The 26,017-nt window shown below is 57.8% G+C and overlaps 1 protein-coding gene across 1 annotated transcript; it reads right to left on the bottom strand.

Moving 5' to 3' along the window:
• Window positions 1-1,192: 1,192 nt before the first annotated feature.
• ANXA5 (annexin A5) lies at window positions 1,193-25,710 on the bottom strand. Its single transcript, XM_059695593.1, has 12 exons — window positions 25,558-25,710; window positions 15,760-15,844; window positions 12,554-12,648; window positions 11,351-11,464; window positions 9,153-9,243; window positions 6,030-6,109; window positions 5,583-5,639; window positions 4,163-4,256; window positions 3,260-3,355; window positions 2,201-2,259; window positions 1,880-2,002; window positions 1,193-1,649 (listed from the first exon to the last, which is right to left on the bottom strand). The coding sequence occupies exons 1-12, from the start codon at window positions 25,564-25,566 to the stop codon at window positions 1,587-1,589; spliced, it is 966 nt and encodes a 321-aa protein (XP_059551576.1). The 5' UTR covers window positions 25,567-25,710; the 3' UTR covers window positions 1,193-1,586.
• Window positions 25,711-26,017: the final 307 nt, after the last annotated feature.

Here is a 26,017-nt window from a genome sequence, read left to right on the forward strand (position 1 = left end):
CACTTATACCCTCTGCCTCCGCCTCCTGCAGGCGCCCAGGCCTGCACCTCCGGCAGCTCGTGCACCTGTGTGGCAGAATTTCTGCACCTGCGGCCCAGGGACCCCCTCCTTCACCAGCTCAGGTGCCACCAGGCTGTGCTCCTGGCCCCGCGGGACTGGACCTGGGACTGGACCGTTACAGGCAAGGACAGTTCTTCCCCGCCCCCGTCCCCCAGGGCACAGCAGAGACCACACATGGTGATGCACCCATCTTCCTGGGAAAGGCCTACTAGCTTATCTTGATAGCTGCTGCTAATTAAACTAAACATGGAGGGGCTGCCTCAGGCCTCTGCAGGGACCTGGGGGGCTGGGGGTGCCATGGCCACGCTGCCCCGCCCCCCCCCGCCCACGGTGCCTGTGTCTCTGTGACTAAGAGGAGCCTGTGCACACGTCTGGGCCCCGGCTTTGATGGCCGCCAGCAGAGGACACATCCTGACAACCTGACTCTAGCGGCCAATGGGAGGTCACAGGTTCAGCGAAACGCACACAAAGAAGCAGTTCTTCACTGGCCTTCACCCCAAGCTTCACCCCAAGGCCCATCTCCCAGCCTTCCCCTCGAAGAGGTACACTTCATCCGTTAAAAGCTGCTGCCCGCCCTGGCTGGTTTGGCTCAGTAGGTAGAGCGTCAGCCTATGGACTGAAGGGTCTCGGGTTCGATTCCTGTCAAGGGCACAGGCCCAGGTTGCAGGCTCAATCCCCAGTAGGGGGCGTGCAGGAGGCAGCCGATCCATGATTCTCTCTCATCATTGATGTTTCTCTCTCTCCCTTCCTCTCTGAAATCAATAAAATTGTATTTTTAAAAAATAAAAGTCTAATCACTATGCTATACACTTGAAACTAATTTAATATTGAATGTCAGGTGTAATTGAAAATGTTTAAGTAAATAAACTAGAAAAAAAGAAAATAGAAGAAAACTAGCTCTCTGAATGTTTAGGTGACGTTTCAGCGTTTCTACGAAGCATCGTAAGCCTCGTGGAAATGGTGCCACAGGGACACGCTGCCCGTGGGCCGAGACCTGGCCGCGAGCTCGGCTCCCGCCCCCGCTGCAGGGGACGTGCAGTCGGCCGGCTGCGTGTGGGCGTCTCACCCCCAGGCCCGCTGCACACCCCTCACCGTCAAACACATTACATTCCCAAACACACACACCCACAGGCCGGGGAGGACATGTTTATTGCGCTGACCCTCTGAAGGCACCCACACGATTCCCAGGTGTCACGCGGTGGCCCAGCGGCCGACGAGCCTTCCAGGTTCCCAACTTGCAGCTGGGCGTCCAGTCCGGCCGCCTCTTCCAGGGACACGCGGGAGGCAGCTTTGGTCTGAGTGAGGAAGTGGCTTGAGGGGAGTCAGAGAGGAAGGATGAGCGAGAAGCCCCGTGCCTGCGTCTGCGACACGCGTGGGGCCATGGGCGTGGGGACAAGGGTGGCGGGCAGGGGTAAGGCAGCGAGTGGCGCTCGGGCAGCGGAGTGGCGAGCGGTGCTGAGGGCGGTGGCGGGCACGGGCGGGCACGGGCGGGCACGGGCGGGCACAGCAGGGTCCCTGGTGGCACCTCAGTCATCTTCGCCCCCGCACAGCAGCAGGAGGGCTTTCTTGTAGTCCCCGGACGTGTCGCTCTGAAACCCAAAGGCTCTCCGTGAGCGACCCCACAGCGGCCGCAGGGAACAGAGAGACCCAGCCGGCAGGGAATTTCACCGGGACTTTCCCCCGAAGCGGCGACCCGACTGTCACACCGGGGATGTCACGGGGTTTCCTGCCGACACAGCCTCTCGCTCCCGGCTCTCCCCGCCACGGGTGCGCGTGGTCTGCGTGGATTTCCACACGGAGCATCGAGCAAGGCCCTCACCTTAATCATGGAGTAGAGCGAGGTGGCGAAGTTCTTCCGGAACTCCTTCCTGATGTTGAACAGGTCGACCTCGCTCCGGGACACGATGACCCTGATGAGGGTGTGGTCGTCGGTGCCGGCGCCCTGCAGAAAGGAAGGACAGGCAGGCCCCGTTTACAGACCCGCACTCCCGAGCGGGGCGCACCCGCAGAGCAAGGCCAGGTAGCGACATGCAGCTACGAGCTTTAAGGAGAGAGGAACGTCCCCAAGGCCACCACCTAAACCGCAGTCGCGGTCGCAGGGGGAGAAAGGACCAGAGAGAAGCGAGTGAGGGGGACTTGCCTTCATCGCGTAGTAGAGCGTTTCGGCCAGGTAGGCGGGGATGCTGCGGATGCACTTCACTAGGAGAGCGAGAACATCAGGTCAGAGGCTAATCTGGTAAGAAAGGGACCAAGAAGCCCTGGCTGGTTTGGCTCAGTGGGTAGAGCGTCGGCCTGCGGACTGAAGGGTTCCGGGTTCGATTCCCAGTGTGGGGCGTGCGGGAGGCAGCCGATCAATGATGCTCGCTCATCATGGATGTTTCTATCCCTCTCTCCCTCTCCCTTCCTCTCTGAAATCAATAAAAATATATTTATTTTTACAAAGGGACTAATTAGAAGTCCCAGGCTGCCTCGCGCGGAAGGCTGTTTATTCCCGAGGACAGAGAGCGACCTCCTGGGAGCTGAGCTGCAAGTATTTCCCCAGACGGGGACTCACTCAGGCCCCGCTTCCCCAGCAGGGCGCACAGCGCCGGCGGTGGGTCTGAGGCCACTGTTCCCAGCACCCTCCCTTCTGGCAGTTTCAGTAGCATCCGTTGTTATGGCACAACCTTCATCAGCCCCAGAAAGTCTACAAGCATCATGGAGGTCTCCTTCCAGTCTATGCAAGCCAGTAACATGGATATCTCTTGTCCCTCATCTTTGCAAACCCTGGACCAGGGGTACTCAAACTACGGCCTGTGGGCCACATGCGGCCCGCCGAAAACATTTATCCGGCTCACCGGGTGTTTTTGCCACCGCTGCCTGTCCTGCTTAGCAGCCGACTCGTCCCGCAGGCATCAGCCTTAACGGGGACCAGCCTCCAGATGACGCCCACTTTCCGGGGTGATCGGGGAACGGTAGGACTTTTAATGCCGCTTCAAAATGGTTTCTAGACAATTCCCTTTATGATCCCACAGGAGCTAACGAGATCATCAAGAATTTCCAACATCGGAGCAGGCAACCCATTGGACACATAGGCGTTGGCGTCCTACAGGCTCTTCTTTCCTAAGAAATCGGTGTTGATGTTCGGACACAGCCTGAGCTGAATGAACGCCGGAGCTCTGGATACCACGCGTGTCATGTACGCCCTACAGGTACCTACCCACAGCCAGGAGCAGCTGCTCCAAGTTGCCCGAAGTCTCCCGGTCGATGGTCTCCTCGATCTGGAACCCCGATATGGTCATGTACTTGTCAAACACTGGAGGAGAGAAAGATGAGCTCAACACCCGGGGCTCACTCTCCCCAGAGAAGGCCCTTCTCTCCCCGGGCACTGCCCTTCCGGACGCAAAGCCCCCTCTCCTTCCTGACGGAGCCCGACTGTGTCCGAGCCTCAAAGGGCCCCAAACACCTGCTGACAACTGTCCTGCTCCCTGATCCCCCGGCCCCTGAGCTATGGGACCGACGGGGAAATCCGGAAGATTCGGAGACGCCTTCCTTTCCTTATAAAAGTCACGGAAGCGCGTTTCCATCTTCCTTTTCTTCTCGCTGTGAAAACGGTCCCTACGTTTGGGGCTACAGCAGCCATCCTGTGACATGAGGACGGAGCGCGAGGGAGCGAGCCAAGCGCTGAGGACAGTGGAGCAGAGATCAGAGGCCACGGCGGACGGTTTCCCGTCACCGGCCCCTGAACTCATTCCCGCCTGGCACCGCGGGTAACGGGGAGTACCCAGTCTAAGAAACTGTGGACAACTTATTAAAACCCGGAGAAGCAACCGAGTGCCGACCTATCCAGAGAAGAGGGGTGGTGGCCGCTGTCCGGAGGGAATGCCTGCAGGGCCCACAGCTCAGGGGTCAGTGACTGAGCGCGACAAGCCAGAGCCTGCCTCTCCCTCGCAGAGCGAGAGTGGACAAGGAGCTCTCGCTTTTAAAAAGCTACGACAGCCGCGAAGAGAACAATGCGAGTCCTCTGGATCCCCAAGAAGCGAGCAGACGGGGACCCGCCCGCAGGTGCGCCCGCCGGCAGCCGGCAGCCGAGGGCCGCCCCGCACCGCGTGCCCGCACTCACCCCTCCGCAGGTGGGACACGCTCCGCGTCCCGAAGATGGTGATGAACTTCTCCTCGTCCGTGCCCCACTTCAGCTCTCCCGCCTGGAACAGCGTCTGCGGAGAGTTCCGCCCGGTCAGCCCCGCGCCGGCCTCTCGCTGGCATCACACCCGGTTCCACTCCCCGAACCGGAACCCTTTTCCGCCCTCAGGGTTCCTATCCTGACCTCCGGCCTGAGTCTGGGGCTGCTTGGGGCCCCGAGGATGAACTGCCGTGGAAGACGGATGGGTCGGAGCTAAACGCAGCTCTGGCCCCGGGTGAGTGTCCCCAGTGTGGCCGCGACCGGCCTCTCCGGGGCCCCTGGGGGGGTGGGCCGAGTTCCGAGCGGCCACGCACAGGCTGGGAGGGAGTGGCCTGACCAGGGGCTGCGTCCTCTGCCTTTTCTGTTTTCCCGCTCTGGGTTTGCCTGGTAGAAAGTAGCTTCCTGTTTTCTCTTCACACCTGACCGTGAGCCCGAGCGAGCCTCAGACGGTCCTCGCGTGGCTCGGCCCTCGCGGGGCTGCGAGATGGCCATGGGCGTTTCCGCGGCTGTGGCGGGCCCGTGAGGCCTCTGACAGGCCCTCCCGTGACTGACAGCTCAGTTCCACATGTGCCTTTTCACAGGGAAGGGATGTGTGCCCTCCGGTGCCCATGTAATTACGGGGGGCACGAAAGTATATGGACATCAGCACTCAACCGGAGGCCCCCTACTGCGATGTGGACGATTTACCGGAACCCAGAGGCGCAATCCTCACAATGTCTGTGCTACCCTTTCAGTTCCGCACTTCACGCCAGCACGCCCAGGACGCCAAGGGGAAGGCAAGTGGCTGAGGCTGCGGCTGGGAGCCGCCCCGTCCCCCCCAGTGGCAAACCAAACGGGGCCAGGCGACGGTCGCGGCACATGGGCACGTGGGTGCGTGGGCATTTCAGCCACGCTGCGTTCAAGAACAGAGACTGCAGTTCATTTCCAGAACACGAGACAACGAGTTCCATCTTTACACTCAATTCTGAAATTATTTTAATGATAAAAATAAAAAGCATCAATGCTGGTCCTGTGAGCATGTGCTTTAACATGGGGAAGATCCGCCGGCTGGCGTGGCTCAGTGGTCAAGCGCCGACCTATGAACCTTGAGGCCACGGTTCGATCCCCAGTGTGGGGCTGGCAGGAGGGAGCTGATCAATGCTTCTCTCTCATCATTGATGTTTCTATCTCTCCCTCCCCCTTTCTCTCTGAAATCAATAAAAAATATATATTAATTTTTAAAAAGTGAAGGAAATGTACACGGGCCTTGTGCTTTGAGAGACCAGACAGGCGCCATTGCAACACGGCACGGAGAACGCCATGAGCATGGACTCTCTTCGCTCGGGAGTCATACGCAGCCGCCACACACGGGGCCACTCACCTGGGCGTCCTGTTCAACCTGCGCCTCGTCAATCCCAGCGTCGGGGTCCCTATTCGCCTGCGAGAGAGAACAGACACCCCCAGTTACAGCGGCGTTTCCCCGGGAAAGGAAGCGGCGCCACCTGCTGGCTGTGCGCAGAAAGCTTTTTTCTCGGGAATAACGTACTTTTATTAAGATCCTATCAGTGTTTCCCCTTATCCCACAGCGCACTCCAACCCCGACCCGATCCTCTTGGTTTCAAATTCTATGAGTAAAAGAGGACAGCGACACCCCAGAAAGCTGCCAGTCAGCTACGAGGCGTCCGCTCAGACCCGAGACAGACGGACCCCACACAGCCAGCACCGAGCGGGCACCAGAAATGACTGACAGGATCGCCAGTGGCCTCGCTTCACGGGTCAGGCCAGTCTGGCTTGGATTCCCTTTCGCACTGTCGCGCCCACCCGGTACCTGCAGGAGGACCACCAGCATCCTCTGGTAGAACCCCGAGGTGTCCCCCACCACGTCATCCTCCAGGCTCGAGCCGTATTCTGCAACAGAACAACGTCAGATTTAGTCACAGCTCCGGCAGCTAGAAGAGACCCCGCCCCCTCCGCCAGCGGAGGAGACACAGAGGGAGAAGCTCCGCTCAGCCCAGCTGGTGGGACCCATGAGCCAGGAGCTCGCGGTTCGACTCCCCATCAGGGCACACGCCCTGGTGCAGGCTCCATCCCCAGGACCACAGGAGCCCGCAGCCCTTGTTACTAACTTGCAGCCGCCACTGAAGGAAGGAGGCGCCTCCAAGGCATTTAAATATTTCATCGCTATTGGAAGGCAGACAGCATGTAAAAGCCTGAGACGTCGGTTGGGATTGGCGTGCAGGAGGCAGCCCATTAATGATTCCCTCATCACTGGTGTTTCTCTCTCTCTTTCCCTCTCCCTTCCTCTCTCTGAAATCAATAAGAACATTTTTTAAAAATTGATCTTAACTTTAAAAAAGAAGTATCTGATTGGCATAAACGTTCTCTGCTCTGTTCTGAGTGCCCCAGAGTGTGACACCAAGGCTCCGAGTGAGCGGCTGGACCAAGAGGCATTTGGTCCCCCAGAAGCACTGGGTCCCCGCCCGAACCGGGACTCAGCCACTCACAAGCGCTCGGGCCAACATCGCTGCGAGCCTGCGGGCACGGCGGCACGGGGCCCCCAACACCCAAAGCCTCTCTTCTCTGAGTGAATTCCTGCATTAAGGCTGTGGGTAATTGGCTTCAGTTTGAGGTTTCCGGTCCTGTAATTACTGCCGGTCCTGTAATTACTGCCGCTTCTCTAAGTCCCGTCACCCCTAAGTAGGCAGCAAATGCCCTGAGGGCACAAACCAGGCCTGGTGCATCTTCCCTGTCATTGGTGATGCCCACACGCTGCCCCTGCAGGGACCACAGGCAGGCACCCGGCAGCCACCGGGGCGCACTGGCTCACTGGCTCACTCTTCCGTGTCAGAAAGAGATACCTGACTGTGACCTGGGACACGGCTCTCAGGTGACCACAGGCCTCTGAGATGCACGTCCCACCTCTGCCTCACAGTTGGGGCTGTCCAGCCATAACAGCAGAAGCAGGCAAGGAGTGTTACAGGGCCCCAGGGCAGGAGGCAGGGGAGTTAAAACAAGGCCAAACAGTGCAGCCAGCTTGTAACTAGCAAGCCATTCTCTTCCCAGCCATGAATGAACGTGAGAGCAAATGGTGAAAAGCCTTCGGAATGAGAGAATGCAGAGAGGGAGGGGGAGGGGAAAGGGGAAAAGGCAGTTCTACTCCCTCAGCAGGGAAGCCCGCAGTCTCAGGCTGGGCAAGACAAAGTTGCAGGTGCTTCTCATGAATTCTGGGAAGGTCACAACAAAGGGAAAAAAGGGCCTTGAGAATCACTCTGCACCAAAACAGCCAGCAGAGGAATGTTGACGCCTATGGACAGGAGGGTATATGACGCCTCAGACCCCACCCAGCTCGCTCTTCAGCGAGCTGAGAGCCCGTCTGCTCTCATGGGCCAGATGCCTACGTTTGCTGGCTTTGCTTTTGCTTCTTTCAATCGAGATGCAGCTTTAATTGCTTTAATAAATTGGCTTCTCACAAGGCAGTCAAGGTCCCTCGTATAAATCTACTATAATAAGAGCGTAATATGCTAATGAGACCAGACAGCCGAACAGCGGAACGACCCGGCTGCGAGGGCCGAGCCCCTCGCCTGAATTTCGTGCATCGGGCCTCTAGTTCATTTATAGGAGAAGACGAGGATGGAGGTTGGGGACAGCCTCTCCCCCTGGCGCAGGGGGCTGTCCTGTCCGGGAACCCCGCTCTGGTGTCAGTGAGAGGGGCCTATGACAGAGAGACCAGCACTTGGGAAGGTAGCTGTTCAGCTGCTGTAAACCCCACACTGTTCTGACTTGCTGGGTCCCAGCGGACATTCCTAAGATTAACAAAGGAATGCTCCTGGCTGAGAGCAGCGGGCGTGGCGGCCTGAGGACTGGCCGCCATCCGGAAGACGGCTGGTCCCTCTGCCAGGCAGGGCGAGGCTGGTACAGGACATCTGACGGGGAAACTCTCTACTACCTTTACTTTCATTTTCCTTTTCCTGGTTCCATTCACAGAATATGCTTCAGACCGACAGACTTTTTTTCACAGGAAAAGTAAGGCATGCCAGAAAGAGGAGCCAGCGTGGAGCCCTCGAACGCTGCCGTCGCCGAATGGCATGCCTGGCTGCGGACGCTCAGCCGGTGAAATGTCTTTTTACCTTAGCTAATTCTCAACTTTGCTAACAGAAAACTGAACTTTTATAAGGTCGAAAAAACCCCTACATCTTTCCCTTTTGCTAATCCTCACCCAAGGATATATCTTTTTTTTAACATTGCTTTTACGGAGAGTGGAAGGGAGGGGGAGAGAGAGCGAAACACTGATGTGAGAGAAAACATCGACTGGTTGCCTCCTGCACGCACCCCAACCAGGGGTTAGGGAGTGAACCCGCAACCCAGGTAAATGCCCTCGACAAGGAATCTAACCCTCACCCTCTGGTGCACAGGCTGATCCCCTAACCACTGAGCCACGCTGGCAGGGCCTGCTTACATCTTAAAGTGAATATGAAAGAAAGACCCACTGTTTATCCCTACGCTAGTGGCGGATCCTATCTAAAAGGGAATGCCGTCTTCATCCAAAGCTCCTTATAAAACTAAAAGTTACCCACAAATAACTACATTAGCTATGGGTAAGGGGGTGGGGGGGAGAAAAGCAACTTGAATGGTTTCTCACTTATTCCCTCACCCATTCGTCCAGCAGTCACGCGTGGCCTGCCTCCTGCAACCACGGACCTGCCTTCGCTCTAGAGCAGCGGTTCTCAACCTGTGGGTCGCGACCCCTCTGGCGGTCGAACGGCCCTTTCACAGGGGTCGCCTAAGACCATCCTGCATATCAGATATTTACATGACGATTCATCACAGTAGCAACATCACAGTTAGGAAGCAACAACGACAATAATTTTATGGTTGGGTCACAAGATGAGGAACTGTATTTAAAGGGCCAGAAGGTGGGATGGGGGACGAGAAACGCGGGTTGAGCCTGTACCTTCCTCGTAGACATTCTTTATGGCTGTGAGCTCCTCGGGGGTCCTGGAAGCAATGATCTCCGTCAGGACTTTCTCGTCCGTCCCTGCTCCCTGTGGAGATTAATTTTCAATAAAAAGAACATGTCAACAGACTAAAAAGGAAGCGATCCTCCTAGAACAGACGTTACCCAAATTGCAGGATCATACAAAGAGGGCCCAACATGACAGTCCCTTCCTTGCATGTGGGTTCCGTTAGTTACAGGAATAAGAAACTGCAAATTGAGACAATTTTTCCCCTTGTTGTCTAATGAAAAACAACGTCCATTGTAAGTGCGCATACAGAGACAGCGGATTATACAAGCCTGTAATCTTATCGGCTCAACTCTAAATAGTCTAAAAGTAAAGCATTTTAATGAAACATGGAAAAATAAAAGAGGCTGGAATAGTGCAAATGTAACTCTTAATATGGATTTATATAGAGAAGCACTGATACTTAAACAGTCTACCCAAAACATCAGCCCTGCCCCCACCTCAGGTCTCCGTGGGCGCACGGGGGCGTCTGAGCAGAGGTGACAGGCAGTGTGGCTCCGTGAGCAGGAACTGAATCAGTCAAAGGATTGGGACCTGCTTTCTGGAGTTTTGAAAAATAATTGTAATCAGCCCTAACCGGTTTGGCTCAGTGGATAGAGCGTCGGCCTGCGGACTCAAGGGTCCCAGGTTCGATTCCGGTCAGGGGCATGTACTTTGGTTGCGGGCACATCCCCAGTGGGGGGTGTGAAGGAGGCAGCTGATCGATGTTTCTCTCTCATCGATGTTTCTAACTCTCTATCCCTCTCCCTTCCTCTCTGTAAAAAAAAAAAATCAATAAAATATATTTTTTTAAAAGAAAAATACTTGTAATCAGTTTTCCTTTTTCTGATGATCAAAGTCACAGCGACACTGATAAGTTAGAAGACACAAGCAATGATATAACCTACCTCAAGTTTAAAAGGTAGTATGTGTAAGCATTATTCTCTTCATATCTCTGTTTCTTTACCCAAAATCAAGCCCTTGGAAGGCCTGATGTACGCTCTGGCAGAACCTTAGCTGCTGCCACTTCACAGCACGCCACCAAGACACCCTGTCTCCGGTGCCCTAAGACAGTGTTTGCTCCCAAAGAATCGCTGTAGGAAAATGCAGGGCGTAGGCCCAGGGAGGCCCCTAACTTGGTACCCCTCCTCCCTCCACTCCCACGAGGAATCCCTGGGCCACATTATCTCTTTGTTATTCAATCTGTTTCCTTTTCCTCCGAACTCAAAACTGCTACTGAATGAAGTTTCCAGTGCCGTAGGTCCAACCACCGCTTCAGTGTCGTCAGACTTACACAGAAGTTCCAGCACCCGTGGAGGACGCGCCGTTAGTTATCGGCTACAAGGAAAGTGTGACGAGTTCACCGGACACTCCTAGGAAAGGGTGCAACACCACCACTCTGATCTGAAAATTCCCCGAAGCTTCATTGTTTAACATCTAATGATTAACCATACTATTTTCCCCAACTCGCCAACTTCCTATTTTATAAGATAAAACACCTAACCTGTAACATTTTTAAGACACATCTCAAAATTAGAAACAGGCTTAAAAGATCTAAAAGGCTGTAAAAAATGTTAAAAATTTAAATAGCGCCCAGCTGGCGTAGCTCAGTAGTTGAACATCGACCTATGAACCAGTAGGTCCTGGTTCAATTCCCGGTCAGGGCACATGCCTGGGGTGTGGGCTCCATCCCCGGTGTGGGGCGTGCAGGGGGCAGCCGATCAATGATTCTCTCATTGTTGATGTTTCTATCTCTCTCTCCCTCCCCCTTCCTCTCTGAAATCAATATGTGTGTGTGTGTGTATGTGTGTATATATATATATGTATATATATGTATATATGTGTGTATATATGTATATATGTGTGTATATATGTATATATATGTGTATATATATGTATATATATGTGTGTGTATATATATATATATATATATATATATATATATAGTAAATAGCCACTATTACTGAGTAAACTATACAAGAAGGGTTAAATGATTAAATGACACGCCTGTAACTGCCTCCGCCTCTCCCCTGATTGCCTGCCACAGTTCCACTCTCCAGGAAACCCTCGCAGGAATAACAGTATTTTTACGATGAAGGAGGGGAGGTCGCGAGCACAGGCCCACATGGGGAGGCGGGGTGCCCTGTACCTTGAGGGCGTGCTTCAGCTCGTAGGCGTCATAGAGCCAGGAGGGCTTCATCAGCGCCACGATCAGCTTCTCGAACTTCCCCGTCAGCTCGGACTTCAGGTCGTCCAGCAGGTCCTGCTCAGAGAACACAGGCGCGTCACCAGGCGCACACGCCATCTTCACCGGGAACGGCGGCCCTCGCTCTGAAGGGCTCCCCTGGCTCTGAAGGGCCCCCCTCGCTCTAAAGGGCTCCCCTTGCTCTGAAGGGCCCCCCTCGCTCTGAAGGGCTCCCCAGCAGGAGGCGCGGAGCGAAGCCAAAGCCGCGGCTCTGAGCGCTGCGCCCGCCCGGGCCTGGGCTCGAGGGGAAGCAAGGCCTCCCTCCCTGTCAAGGTCGCTGTTCGAGATGTTTCTCTTCCTTCAGGAATTAAAAAAATGAAAACTTCAAAAGGACACCCTGGGGAGGCCAGACCCCGTGGGACACCCTGGGGCGGCCGGGACCCCGTGGGACACCCTGGGGAGGCCGGGACCCCGTGGGACACCCTGGGGAGGCCAGACCCTGTGGGACACCCTGGGGAGGCCGGGACCCATGGGACACCTGGGGAGGCCGGGACCCCGTGGGACACCCTGGGGAGGCCAGACCCTGTGGGACACCCTGGGGAGGCCGGGACCCATGGGACACCTGGGGAGGCCGGGACCCCGTGGGACACCCTGGGGAGGCCAGACCCTGTGGGACACCCTGGGGAGGCCAGACCCTGTGGGACACCCTGGGGAGGCCAGACCCTGTGGGACACCCTGGGGAGGCCAGACCCCGTGGGACCCCCTGGGGAGGCCAGACCCTGTGGGACACCCTGGGGAGGCCGGGACACCTGGGGAGGCCGGGACCCCGTGGGACACCCTGGGGAGGCCAGACCCCCTGGGACCCCCTGGGGAGGCCAGACCCTGTGGGACACCCTGGGGAGGCCGGGACACCTGGGGAGGCCAGACCCCGTGGGACACCCTGGGGAGGCCGGGACACCTGGGGAGGCACAGAAGGGCGGGGTCCAGCCTCACGCAGGAAGGGCAATGTGTGGGGACAAGCGGGTGAGCACTGTTCACCGACAGCTGCTAATTAAGCAAATGCCGGTCGGGGAGGAGGAAAGCTGGAATCGTTAAATACACGATTTCTGCCAAAATTTCAAACGCATCTTAAACTCGCAGCTGCCGCAGTCGACGGGCGCGTCTTACCCGGCCAAACAGCGTCTTGAAGGCGGCCACAATCTCCTGGCGCTGTGAGTTGCTGCGGGCCGTCAGCAGCGTCAGGATGCTCTCCTCGTCGGTGCCTGCGGGGGGCGCTCGGTCAGGCCTGGCTGCACACCCACCGCCGCTCACCTCAGCAGCCCACCTCAGCAGCCGGGGCCCTCGGGGCCTCACCCCACCCCACATGCCGTGTTAGGAAACGCATTAAGCTAGAACGTGACCACATGCCCGATGTGGCACTGCCAGCACATCCACAGCCGCTGCTGCTCCGGGAAGCAGGCGGGAAGCCCTCCTGGCTTTCACACTGAGGGCACCGGTGTCCTCGCAGCAAACGGGGCTGTTCCCACGCACGAAGCCGTGGGGTTTCCAAGTAACGAGAGGGACAAAGAGGGAGACCCGGTTTCAAGTGGCAGACGAGGGAAAAAATACAGACACACACAACCCTGAGCTATGGCAGAACGCGACAGGGCCCAGGGGGGGCCGAGGCACTAGGTGGGGCCCCAAGGAGTTTCTCGAAGCGACAGGAGGGGGACGGGTTTGGGAAAAGGTGCAGCCGTCAGTCTTGAAGGAAGAAAGGCCAAGGGGAAGGAGGACGGGCTTTTGTTGGGATGAGAGGAAAGGGCAGCAGGGGGAACACCAGGCGTTTGTGAACAGCAGGAACAGCGTGGCTCAGAGACCAGGGGAGGAGTCAGACAGGCGGGCTGGGGTACCACGGAGGCCTGGCCAGGCCAGAGCCCCCTACTAGGAACCCTCCCCAAGGGCAGCCACATCTGAGAAAGGTGGGTCCTAACACAGGGCCAGGGGCAGGGGAGCACCTGGTGCAGGGCCTGGGGGAGGGGAGCACCTGGTTCAGGGCTTGGGGAAGGAGAGCACCTGGTGCAGGGTCTGGGGGTGGGGAGCACCTGGTGCAGGGCCTGGGGAAGGGGAGCACCTGGTGCAGGGGCCTGGGGAAGGGGAGCACCTGGTGCAGGGCCTCAGGGAGGGGAGCACCTGGTTCAGGGCTTGGGGAAGGAGAGCACCTGGTGCAGGGTCTGGGGGTGGGGAGCACCTGGTGCAGGGTCTGGGGGTGGGGAGCACCTGGTGCAGAGCCTGGGGAAGGGGAGCACCTGGTTCAGGGCCTGGGGGATGGGGAGCACCTGGTGCAGGGCCTGGGGAAGGAGAGCACCTGGTGCAGGGCCTGGGGAAGGGGAGCACCTGGTGCAGGGCCTGGGGCAGGGGAGCACCTGGTGCAGAGCCTGGGGCAGGGGAGCACCTGGTGCAGGGCCTGGGGCAGGGGAGCACCTGGTGCAGGGCCTGGGGCAGGGGAGCACCTGGTGCAGGGCCTGGGGCAGGGGAGCACCTGGTGCAGGGCCTGGGGCAGGGGAGCACCTGGTGCAGGGCCTGGGGAAGGGGAGCACCTGGTGCAGGGCCTGGGGAAGGGGAGCACCTGGTGCAGGGCCTGGGGAAGGGGAGCACCTGGTGCAGGGCCTGGTGCAGGGCCTGGGGAAGGGGAGCACCTGGTGCAGGGCCTGGGGAAGGGGAGCACCTGGTGCAGGGCCTGGGGAAGGGGAGCACCTGGTGCAGGGCCTGGGGAAGGGGAGCACCTGGTGCAGAGCCTGGGGCAGGGGAGCACCTGTTGCAGAGCCTGGGGCAGGGGAGCACCTGGTGCAGAGCCTGGGGCAGGGGAGCACCTGGTGCAGGGCCTGGGGCAGGGGAGCACCTGGTGCAGGGCCTGGGGCAGGGGAGCACCTGGTGCAGGGCCTGGGGCAGGGGAGCACCTGGTGCAGGGCCTGGGGAAGGGGAGCACCTGGTGCAGGGCCTGGGAAGGGGAGCACCTGGTGCAGGGCCTGGTGCAGGGCCTGGGGAAGGGGAGCACCTGGTGCAGGGCCTGGGAAAGGGGAGCACCTCGTGCAGGGCCTGGGGCAGGGGAGCACCTGGTGCAGGGCCTGGGGCAGGGGAGCACCTCGTGCAGGGCCTGGGGGAGGGGAGCACCTGGTGCAGGGCCTGGGGAAGGGGAGCACCTGGTGCAGGGCCTGGGGCAGGGGAGCACCTGGTGCAGGGCCTGGGGAAGGGGAGCACCTGGTGCAGGGCCTGGGGAAGGAGAGCACCTGGTGCAGGGCCTGGGGAAGGGGAGCACCTGGTGCAGGGCCTGGGGAAGGGGAGCACCTGGTGCAGAGCCTGGGGAAGGGGAGCACCTGGTGCAGGGCCTGGGGAAGGGGAGCACCTGGTGCAGGGCCTGGTGCAGGGCCTGGGGGTGGGGAGCACCTGGTTCAGGGCCTGGGGCAGGGGAGCACCAGGTGCAGGGCCTGGGGCAGGGGAGCACCTCGTGCAGGGCCTGGGGAAGGGGAGCACCTGGTGCAGGGCCTGGGGAAGGGGAGCACCAGGTGCAGGGTCTGGGGAAGGGGAGCACCAGGTGCAGGGCCTGGGGAAGGGGAGCACCAGGTGCAGGGCCTGGGGCAGGGGAGCACCTGGTGCAGGGCCTGGGGCAGGGGAGCACCTCGTGCAGGGCCTGGGGAAGGGGAGCACCTCGTGCAGGGTCTGGGGAAGGGGAGCACCTGGTGCAGGGCCTGGGGCAGGGGAGCACCTGGTGCAGGGCCTGGGGAAGGGGAGCACCTGGTGCCGGGCCTGGGGAAGGGGAGCACCTGGTGCCGGGCCTGGGGAAGGGGAGCACCTGGTGCAGGGCCTGGGGCAGGGGAGCACCTGGTGCAGGGGCCTGGGGAAGGGGAGCACCTGGTGCAGGGCCTGGGGAAGGGGAGCACCTGGTGCAGGGCCTGGGGAAGGGGAGCACCAGGTGCAGGGCCTGGGCGTGGGGAGCACCTGGTACAGGGCTTGGAGGCTGGGAACAGTGTATGTGGAAATCCTCGAGGACAGAGGCTACTAACGGCTGGGAAGGAGGCTGGGACAGAGGAGATGGGCGTGGAGAAGGCGTGAAGCAGGTGTTGCTGGCGAGGACAGCGGAGACTGCAGAGGGGGGCCCGGGAAGGTCTGCTCCCCTGGCCATCACCCGCCACAGGAAGAGCCGACAGGCGGCTGCAGACCCAGGCTGCTCAGTTCAGACCCTGAACCCCGGGTGGTCAGGCGATGATTCCGTCATCTCAGTGCACCTCTCTCTCCAGATCAAAATATCCCAAAATCAGTCCTCCTGCGAATCAATGACGTTTTGTTTGGAAAAACAATGATCCCGTTTCTTTAGAACAAAAGGAAGGGGGCCTTACCCAGGCCCTTCATGGCCTTCCGGAGGGTCTCCGCGTCCGCCCGCTCGTCAAACCCGGGGAAGTCGGTCACGGTGCCTCTGAGAGCCTGAGGCGGGAACAGGGGCGTTATTCACAGTGTGACTACCACACACACACAGCACACACATAACACGCACACACAGCACGCACGTAACACGCACACACAGCACGCACGTAACACGCACACACAGCACGCACATACACACATAGCACGCACACAACACACACAGCACGCACACAAAACACAGCACGCACATAACACACACAGCATACACACAACATGCACACACAGCACACACATACACACAGCACGCACATCAACAGTGGCCCGGCTCTATCACATCCCGGCGCAAATCAGCTCCCTGTGATAAGCTGAGTCACCCTATTGAAATGGGCGGATCAGCAAGACCACTCCATGCACGGGCTACAGCCCCCTGCAGCACCTCCGGGACGTCGTGGGAGACCCGCTGGGGGCGCGGCCCTCTTCCCTCCCGCATGGCCTCTGTGAGGACCCCCCACCCCCACCCCCACCTCCTAACTCTCTTCCTCCCCGACCTTCTTCGCGGGAAGCCTCTGGCCCTGGTCCAGGAGCCCTCGGAGCCCGCGTTCTAGCTGGAAGCCTAACCCAGGTGCGCTATGCTCCCGTTCTTTGACTGCGTGTAGCCCTGTTTCCGTTTGCTTATTAGTAACTGTACGGTAACCTGACGACGCCTGGGAGGTATTGGAAATGTGTGCGCCAGGAGAAGACGATCTTTGAATGACAACGGTGCATTGTGGGAGATTCTCTCTACATTTCCTGCTACCCACCCTTTGATCACACACACAGCACTTACAGCATCAACACATTTCATGCTTACAACTTCTTTAGACCTTTAGCATTTCCTTCCACCCACAAATGTCTTCAAAGCCCCTCCAGATTCCCGTTAGGGTTCCATCTGAAACTGGGGGACCCTAAGGGGAGGGGAGGATCCTGGCGGGTGGGCAGTCACGCGTGTTAGATTATGAACGCATGCAAGCCCGGTCACTGACGCCCCACCCAGCCTCCGACTGCAGCACTGGCCAGCAGCATCCGGCCACCAGCCAAACCAAAACAGATGCCGAGAGCAGCCACAGGACACAGCGCCATGGCCAGCTGGCGGCTCTCCTCGGGGCCCTGAGCTGCGCCCCCTGAAAGAGCAGCGCACGGATCCTTGACCCCCTTCAGGCGGCTGCTCTGAGCCCCCTAAGGGCGAGGCCTGGTCCCCCCCAGCGGCAGCAGGGACCTGCTGGGTCAGCTGAGGGAGAGCCCCGCCCTCCACATCGGTCCGGTCCTCATGCCCCCCTCTGAGGAGTAAGTCCTGGGCTGCCTCCAGCAAGAACCCTCCTGGGCCAGGTTAGCGAGACCCCCTGCCCTGGATGTCCCCTCTCAGTAATTTCCACCCGCTGACCCCTCCCCTACTGCATCCCCAGTGTCTTCGCGGTATTCAGACTCGAGCCCACTCTCTCCCCATTGCATAAAGTCTTCCTCGCCACCATAACAGGGTCAGGATAACTCTCTCCTGTCCCTCCTCTCACTCAAGTAAAGAAGCAAGGCCCCTCGTCCTTCCTCGGAACAGGAGTCACCCTGAGAGACCCTGAGAGGACCTCAGGGCTGTGCTCCTGGGGCCCAAAGAACACAGCCCAGGAGGAAGGGCTGTTTCCCACGTGATTGCCGGGGTGTGCAGGCTGGCAGCAGCTCCTTCCTGTCCCTGAGCTAAAGAAAGGGTGTGGCCAGCTAGGGAAGGGGAGGGGCAGCCCCATGCCCCCTGGTCTCATCCAGAGACCAGGAAGCTAAGTCAAAGCTCTCCGCTCCCCCCACCCCGCTCCCGCTCCCGGAAATGCGCCCCCACCAGGTGGTCTCCCCCATCAGCCTCTAACAAGGCAGATGCACGAAGAGCCGCAGGCCCCTCCCCTGGTTCCACAGCTTGAGCCATGAGGACGGGGCGGCTGATACAGGCAACGTCCGGCGGTCCTACATCGTTACAGGGAGCACCCCTTGGGAGATAAGCTGGGAAGGCTGGGAAGACGGCCCGTCCGAACTGGGAGGAAAAGTGCTGCCTCTCGGGCCACATGCAGCCGACGCTTAGTGGGGCTTCTTCAAACCCTCTGCCACCGCCGCCAGCATCATCATAACAGTGAGGAAACACACTCGTTCTCACAGTGCAAGAACCTGGGCCCACAGCTGGTGTAGTTTGCCAGTCTGTTTATTCATTCGACAACCATTTTTCTTTTATATATTACTAGAGGCCCAGTGCACGAAATTCGTTCACTCAGGGGTGGGGGTGGGGGTCCCTCAGCCCGGCCTGTGCCCTCTCACAGTCCAGGACCCCTCAGGGACCGTCCACCTGCCAGCTTAGGCCCGATCCTTCCAGGGATATGGCCTAAGCTGACAGTCAGACATCCCTCTTGCAGTCCGGGGCTCTAGCAATCTGGGACCCCTCCCTCCTTACCACCCACCTGCAGCGGAGGCAGGAGAGGCTCCCGCCACCGGCCGCTGTGCTCACCAGCCTTGAGCCTGGCTTCTGGCTGAGCAGTGCTCCCCCTGTGGAGAGCACTGACCACCAGGGGGCAGCTCCTGCATTGAGCATCTGCCCCCTGGTGATTAGTATGGGTCATAGCGACCGGTCATTCTGCCATTTGGTCGATTTGCATATTAGGCTTTTATTACATAGGATATATACTTTATATCAGAGAGGAAGGAAGAGGGAGAGATAGAAACATCAATGAGAGAATCATTGATCAGCTGCCTCCTGCTCGCTCACACTGGGGGCCGAGTCCACAGTCAGGGCATGTGCCCTGACCAGGAATCGAACCCTGACCTCCTGGTTCATAGGTCAATGCTCAACCACTGAGCCACACCTGCTGAGCAACAACCATTTCTGAATGCGTCCCACATGCCGGGCACTGCACACTCACTAGGAAAACGCCGAGACCTCTACAGCTGAGAGGGCACGACCGCTGTGTAAGTGGAGGCCGGACGTGTGTAGGGCACACACAGAGGGTTCTCGGGGTGACATGAGCACTCGGGGAGGGACTGAGTGGGAAGAGTGGGAAGAAATGGGAAAATCTTCCCCAAAATGTCTTGAAAGTGGCCTGTGACATCGCCAGGCAGGTTCAGGAAAGTGGAGAAGTGCAGAGAGGTGTGTCAGAAGCATAAACCCGGGAAGAATGCAGCTCTGGTGAAGGGTGAGTGTTTCAGCAGACAGGGGCAGTCCCGTGGGGGGCACTGGAAGGTCAGCTCAGGAATGTTGACCTCCTCCGGGCTCCAGGCCAGCCCTCACGGCCATGGGAGGAGCAGCCACTCTGCACCTAGTTACCAGGGCAGCGGTGGAAACCACAAAACGGGCCCTGCAAACCTGGGAAGACTACAGAGATACCAGCACAGAAAGGTGCAAGACTCCGGGTCAGGAGCAGCGAGGCGGAAAGGAACAGGCAGACAGGGTCAGGTTGGACAGACAGGGTCAGGGCCGGACAGACAGGGCCAGGTCGGACAGACAGGGTCAGGGCCAGAGAGAGGGGGTCAGGGCCAGAGAGACGGGGTCAGGGCTGCACAGACAGGGTCAGGTTGGACAGACAGGGTCAGGGCCGGACAGACAGGGTCAGGTTGGACAGACAGGGTCAGGGCCAGACAGACAGGGTCAGGTTGGACAGACAGGGTCAGGTTGGACAGACAGGGTCAGGGCCAGACAGACAGGGCCAGGTCGGACAGACAGGGTCAGGGCCAGACAGATGGGGTCAGGGCCAGACAGACGGGGTCAGGGCCAGACAGACAGGGTCAGGGCCGGACAGACGGGGCCAGGTCGGACAGACAGGGTCAGGGCCAGACAGACAGGGTCAGGTTGGACAGACAGGGTCAGGGCCGGACAGACAGGGTCAGGTTGGACAGACAGGGTCAGGGCCAGACAGACAGGGTCAGGTTGGACAGACAGGGTCAGGGCCAGACAGACAGGGTCAGATAGGACAGACAGGGTCAGGGCCGGACAGACAGGGCCAGGTCGGACAGACAGGGTCAGGGCCAGACAGACGGGGTCAGGGCCAGACAGACAGGGTCAGGTTGGACAGACAGGGTCAGGGCCGGACAGACAGGGCCAGGTCGGACAGACAGGGTCAGGGCCAGAGAGACGGGGTTGGGGCCAGACAGACGGGGTCAGGGCCAGACAGACAGGGTCAGGTTGGACAGACAGGGTCAGGGCCGGACAGACAGGGCCAGGTCGGACAGACAGGGTCAGGGCCAGAGAGACGGGGTTGGGGCCAGACAGACGGGGTCAGGGCCAGACAGACGGGGTCAGGGCTGCACAGACAGGGTCAGATAGGACAGATGGGGTCAGGGCCAAACAGACGGGGTCGGGTCGGGCAGACAGGGTCAGGGCCGGCAGAAGGAAGCAGGAGGCAGCTCCTTGCTGGCAGGGGAACAGGCGGCTGCTCTCCTTTCCCCAGAGCAGGCCTGTGACTGACAGCGCGTGGGTGGGAACTGGAGCTGGGAGGAGGCGGTCACCAAGGGCAGAAACAGGAGAAAGGGGTCGGAAACCAGAGCCAGAGGGCAGGGAGGTCACCTGCCCTCGGACGGCCGCCAACACCTGCACCGGCTCACCAGGGCCCTGGCTCGGAGGCCGGAGGGAAACGTGTTCCGGAGGGAAGGAGGCAGGGGGAGTCCAAAACCAGGGGAAGAAAAGGAGGGGAGCTGGGGGAACAGGGCCCTGGGTTGGGAGGCTGGGTCCTGGCGGCGGGAACAATGGGACTAGAGACACTGAGCAGTGAAGGGGGGAGGACATCTCTGGGAACCCCTACCTTACAAACGGCGGTTTATTAAAGCTTTTAAGAACAGACCGGGGCCCTGGCCGGGTAGCTCCGCTGGCTGGAGCATCGTTCTGAGAAGTCGAGGTGGCAGGTTTGATCCCCCGTCAGGGCACATTCAAGAAGCAGCCAATGAATGCATCAGTAAGCGGAACAGATCGATGCCTGCCTCTCTCTCTCTCTCTCTCTCTCTCTCTCTCACTCTCACTCTCACTCTCTCCCTCCCTCCCTCTCATCAACAAGTAAGTAGAACATTAAAAACACACTTAAAAAACACTTCTCGCCTTCGCAGGCTAGGGAGGAGCTGCCAACAGACGGAAAAGCAGGGGTGAGGTGAACGGCAGAGGAGACACAGAGATTTGCCTTAAAGAGAAGAGAACTGTGGCCCCTGAGATGCAGGAAACCGGGCGAAAGCTGGAGAGCAGTGTCCTCAGAACCTCAGCCACTGCCTCTGAAGAGGGAATAAGTGCTGGCTGGAGAGCTTTCTAGAAATTGGAAAGTACTTGCTGCATTCCATGCGGCCAGAGTCACCGCCCCGCCAGCAAAGCCCCGTGGCGACCAGACGTGAGTCACAGGCGTGAGTCAGAGGCCACAGCCCTGGAGTGGACATCCTGCCCACACCCGCCCGCCCACACGGAGGGGGCCGCGCTGGGCAGGGTGGCTTCCCGTGACTCAGACAGGGCTTCCCTCGTCCTGTGCTCCCGCCCGCCCGGCCACACATCGCGCCCCTCCCCCCGGGGGGGGATTCCACTGCACCAGGTGCTGTCACCCTCAGTCACCCTCGTCCCCTGCCACAATGCCTTCACAGGGAATTATACCTATTCTCAGGCAACACCTGGCCAAACATATAATCCACTCTGAACGCTCACCTTCAAAATTACCCACTCCTCCAGCTCTATCATTTTGTTGGCTTTTTTGGTTTGTTTGGACTAAATGAAGAAGTTCTTTACCTTCGAAGACCAGGCATGCCAATAAAATGGGTAAAATTAACCCAAGAAGCAAGGGAAGGGTTGCTCTTCTCTACACAGAATTTAAAGACACAGAAAGGCTGGGTCCAAAAACCACAGAAAGCAAAGAAAGGTCTCAGGAGTCCTCATTTATATTTTTAAATCAACGGCTGTGTTTGTAAAGTTTTAGAAAAGTATTCAGGCCATCCTATATAATAAAACCCAAATATGCACATTGACAGGTGGAACGACCGGTGGCTATGACGCACACTGACCACCAGATGCTCAATTCAGGAGCTGCCCCTTGGTGGTCAGTGTGCACCCACAGGGGGAGCGCTGCTCAGCCAGAAGCCGGGCTCACAGCTGGCGAGAGCAGCGGAGATGGCAGGAGCCTTTCCTGCCTCCAAAGCAGCGCTAAGGACCCCTTGAGGGTCCCAGACTGCGAGAGAGCATAGGCTGGGCTAAGGAACCCACCCCCACCCCCAGTGCATCAATGTCGTGCACCGGGCCTCTAGTAGGAATAGAATTTACTGCAGGAATGGATCTATGATGTAAAAATGCTGTGACATTTCAACCACATTAAACTTCTAAGTCGCTAAGAGAAGACACGGCCGACTGCCACCTCTAACTTGCCCGCCACGGGGCAGGTCTCCCGGGGCAGGAGCTGCCAGGAGGGAAGGGCAGACTGCCAGTGGACTCAGGGGCTTGCAACGCAGCCAAGCCCTTTTGGATCCAGCTCTTCCACAGGATCCAAAACAAAGACAAGAGTCAAAGGAACCGGGACCTGAGTGAGGCTAGCCGGAAGCAGCACAGGCCAGGGGTATCGGATAACCCTGACCTGAGACCCCAGGGGAAGTCCCTCGCCACCGAGAGATCCGACCTCGGGTGCAGGGCCTGGACAGTGTACCAGATGCGGCACCGCCTCTGGACTGAGCCTGGTCGCAGCTTCCCCGCTCACACTGACGCTGCCCCTGCCCCTGCGCCTGTGCCAGACCTTCGTAAATTACCCCGTAAATTACAGCCCAGGGACTGCAAACCAACCCCAGATTTCCTAATCCAAACTTCACGTCAGAAGGTAACTCCTCCGATGTTCATGAAGTTTCTAGTGAAAAATTATGGAGCCTGATTTTGCCTTGATGACATTCCTGCTGCCCCTGAATGTGTTCACTCTTTTTTTTTTTTTTTAAATATATTTTATTGATTTTTTACAGAGAGGAAGGGAGAGAGATAGTTAGAAACATCGATGAGAGAGAAACATCGATCAGCTGCCTCCTGCACATCTCCTACTGGGGATATGCCCACAACCCAGGTACATGCCCTTGACCGGACTCGAACCTGGGACCTTTCAGTCCGCAGGCCGACGCTCTATCCACTGAGCCAAACCAGTTTCGGCAGTGTTCACTCTTTATAAACAACCTTATAAATGAAACTAAGTTCAGATGGCCCCAGGATAATATTTTCAGTTCCATCACCTTAAAGAAAATCCTATATAATAAAAGGCTAATATGCAAATTGTCCCCTCAACCAGGAGTTTGACCAGGGGGTGAAGCCGGCCCGCCAACCTCCCTCAGCCCCTCCCCTGCCAGCCCAATTGGCCCTGATTGGGGTGGGCTGGCCAGACCCCACCCATGCACAAATTCGTGCACCAGGCCTCTAGTTAAAGGTAAAAGCCTTACATTGAATGAAAATGTGTTAAATAGATCATTCATCTATGAAATACAGCCAAATCTTGATTATTTTTCCCCCCAAACCAAGAGTGCGGAATGTATTTAAAGTAACTTAGACTATCTGTGGAAAAAGTTGGCTCTAGCTAACGAGTGAGATGGAAAACCCATGGGAGCAAGTCGGGAGGTTCCCACGTTAAGTAGAAAGAGAAGACACTGGTACGGAAGACAGTTCATAAACATGAAGAATTGCCGCTGTGAGTGCCAGAGTGCTTGAGCGTCAACCTACGGACCAGGAAGTCACGGTTCAATTCCAGGTCAGGGCACATGGCCTGGTTTCGGGCTTAATCCCTAGTGTGGGGTGTGCAGGAGGCAGCAGATTGATGGATGATTCTTTCTCACCGTTGATGTTTCTCTCTCTCTCTCTCTCCCTCTCCCTTCCTCTCTGAATGTTTTAAAAAACTGCCACTGTGGAAGGCTACATATTAATTTTTCAATAGGAGGCACGGATTTTTAATAATACATTTTAAATTGCTAAATGTGCACTTGGAAGAGACTCAGGAATCTGATCGCGTGAGTCTACAGGTGGCCACAGAGTGAGGTCTCTGGTCCCCACACCCACAGGTCAACAGGAGGATCCGCCCTGGAATCCATCTGAACCTGACACGGACGCCCCTCCAGGTGCTCAGGGGGCCAGAGGACATGCAGACAGGAAGGTCAGTTCCATAACAGAAGTACAAACAACCAAAGTCCATCGCAATATTAGATATTTCACCAAAATGTTTTGCTGGAATGGCTTCCAAGGATAACTAATGACAAAGCCAGTGCAAATTCAACATCGAATCTTTAACAGCTGTAACTTTCATGAAAACTAAAAACTGGCTTTGATTGGAACCAGGCCTGGTGTTATGGTGGCACAGAAATCACATACATAATCTTATAGTACAAACCAGCATCTCCCTTGTTCTGTACAGATAAGGGCCCTGACACTACTTCCCTTCTTGGAAGGTATTAATGTCCGCACCGGAAAAAATTCCCTCACTGATGCTCTCTTGGGTCAAGTGTCTACATGATTAAAAGGCATTGATTGAAAAACTTCAGGCATCGCTGGGAAAACGCACAGGAGAGATTCAAGAAACAGCCAAATGAGCCAGGATAAAGAAAATGATTCTTTGAAACTTGCTCACTCGTCATTTACATCACCACACCAGCATATCAAGATAGGACACATTATTCTCAGGAAAGTTAATTCCACATAAAAGTATCCCTTCCAGAGGGAAGAACCTAAACCAAAGTTTCCACTGGAAGTAACATAAGAATCGGTTCATTGTAAGATTTCTTAAGAGCAAAAGAGGAAGAATGGAGCGCTGTCTGAATTTAATAGTTACCAACCCATCTTAATCCCCCCACTTTCTCTTGGAAAGGACTGGGAAACCTTACTCAATTTTGATAAGTTAATCTGATAAAAAAAAGAACTCCCGGTGAGAAAGGGCATTGTTTGAGTAGTGAAAACCCTTGTTTAAAAAAATGACCTGGACTCTGACAAGCCATTTAGAAGGATAAGGTCTGTAAAATTAGTTCTGGGTGGAGCGGCCAGGCAGCGATGTTTTATTCACAAAGGACTGGATGTTTTATTCACAAAAGACTGCGCAACATGGTCCATGTTTAAAGACTGCTCTATAAATCACACCAATTTCTTTCCTACATTTTTGATTAATGATAAGGAGACAACGAAAGCCAGTATTAGGTCATCCAGTTCTGAAACAGACCCAAGCGAAATTCAATTCAGAACTCGTTCCGCGAGTTCATTGCTTAAGCGGCTTTTCTGTTTCATGTTTTGCATGAAAAGAAAAAAAAAAATCAGTGCCTACGACGAACCATTCCTTTTAGTAAAACTGGGTTGAGCAACTGGGGAAAGCCGCTCGAGTTGCTCAGCGGAGAAAGCCGCCGCCCATCCACGGCATTAAAATGCAGGAAACCAGGCGGAAAAAAAACGAAGGAAGCCAGAAAAAAGAAAAAAATGCGTTCCCCTCACATGACCGCGCCGGGCTGTTCCTGCTCTGGTTCTAATTTTAGCGGCTCTTCGGTTTGGGGGAGGCCCCTTCTCCACGTTCACTCGCGACGAGGCAGAGCGCAAAGCCCGGCCACGTCACCTGGGCCGCGCCCGCGGGGCCGGGCAGGTCCGGGACACGCGGGAGGGGGCCCCGAGGGACCGGCGGGGGGACCGGGGACCGGCACATTCCCCGGGGCAGAGCCTCTTTGCTCCGAAACTTTCCTGGCTCAGACACGTTCTAGAGCCGCCCGGGCGCCGCTAACCGAGGCGCTGAACGGGGCGCAGCGCGGGCGCACGGCCTTACCTGCGCCATGGCGACTGCTCAGGTCCGGAGAAGACACCAAGGGGCGTGGGCCTGCAAGACAGGGGCCAGCGCTGGTTCCCGGAGGCAGACCCGCCCTCCTCAAGCCCGGGATCGCCCTCCCCGCGCCCGGGATCGCCCTCCTCCCCGGTCTGTGCCCCCCTCGCCCCCTCGGAGGGCCCCTCCCGGGCCAGGCGCGCACCCACCAAAAGAGAGGGACGAGGAGCCGGAGCCTCGGGGAGAGCAGCGAGTGCGGGCGCGCAGCGAGGCGTCAGGGATGCCAGCAGGGCGCTCGGACCGCTGCTCCAGCTCCAGGCAACGGAAACACCCGTCCGGCCCGCCCCCCCCCCCGTGCCCCGCCCCGGCCCGCCCCGCCCCCGGCCTCCGTGCGCCTGCGTGGGGCGCGGCCAGGCAGCGGGTGGGGCCGGGGTTGCGGCTGCGGCTGCGGTGGCACCCAGGTGGG

This window comes from Myotis daubentonii, chromosome 5 (assembly GCF_963259705.1).
Source record: "Myotis daubentonii chromosome 5, mMyoDau2.1, whole genome shotgun sequence".
Taxonomy (NCBI): Eukaryota; Metazoa; Chordata; class Mammalia; order Chiroptera; family Vespertilionidae; genus Myotis; species Myotis daubentonii.

What these genes read in the sequence shown, in the direction of transcription:
- ANXA5 (XM_059695593.1), bottom strand. An exon ending in TGCTGGTGGTCCTCCTGCAG is followed by an intron (nt 5,640 to 6,029) that starts GTACCGGGTGGG and finishes TCTCTCTCGCAG; the next exon opens with GCGAATAGGGACCCCGACGC. An exon ending in CGCTCTACTACGCGATGAAG is followed by an intron (nt 2,003 to 2,200) that starts GCAAGTCCCCCT and finishes TCCTTTCTGCAG; the next exon opens with GGCGCCGGCACCGACGACCA.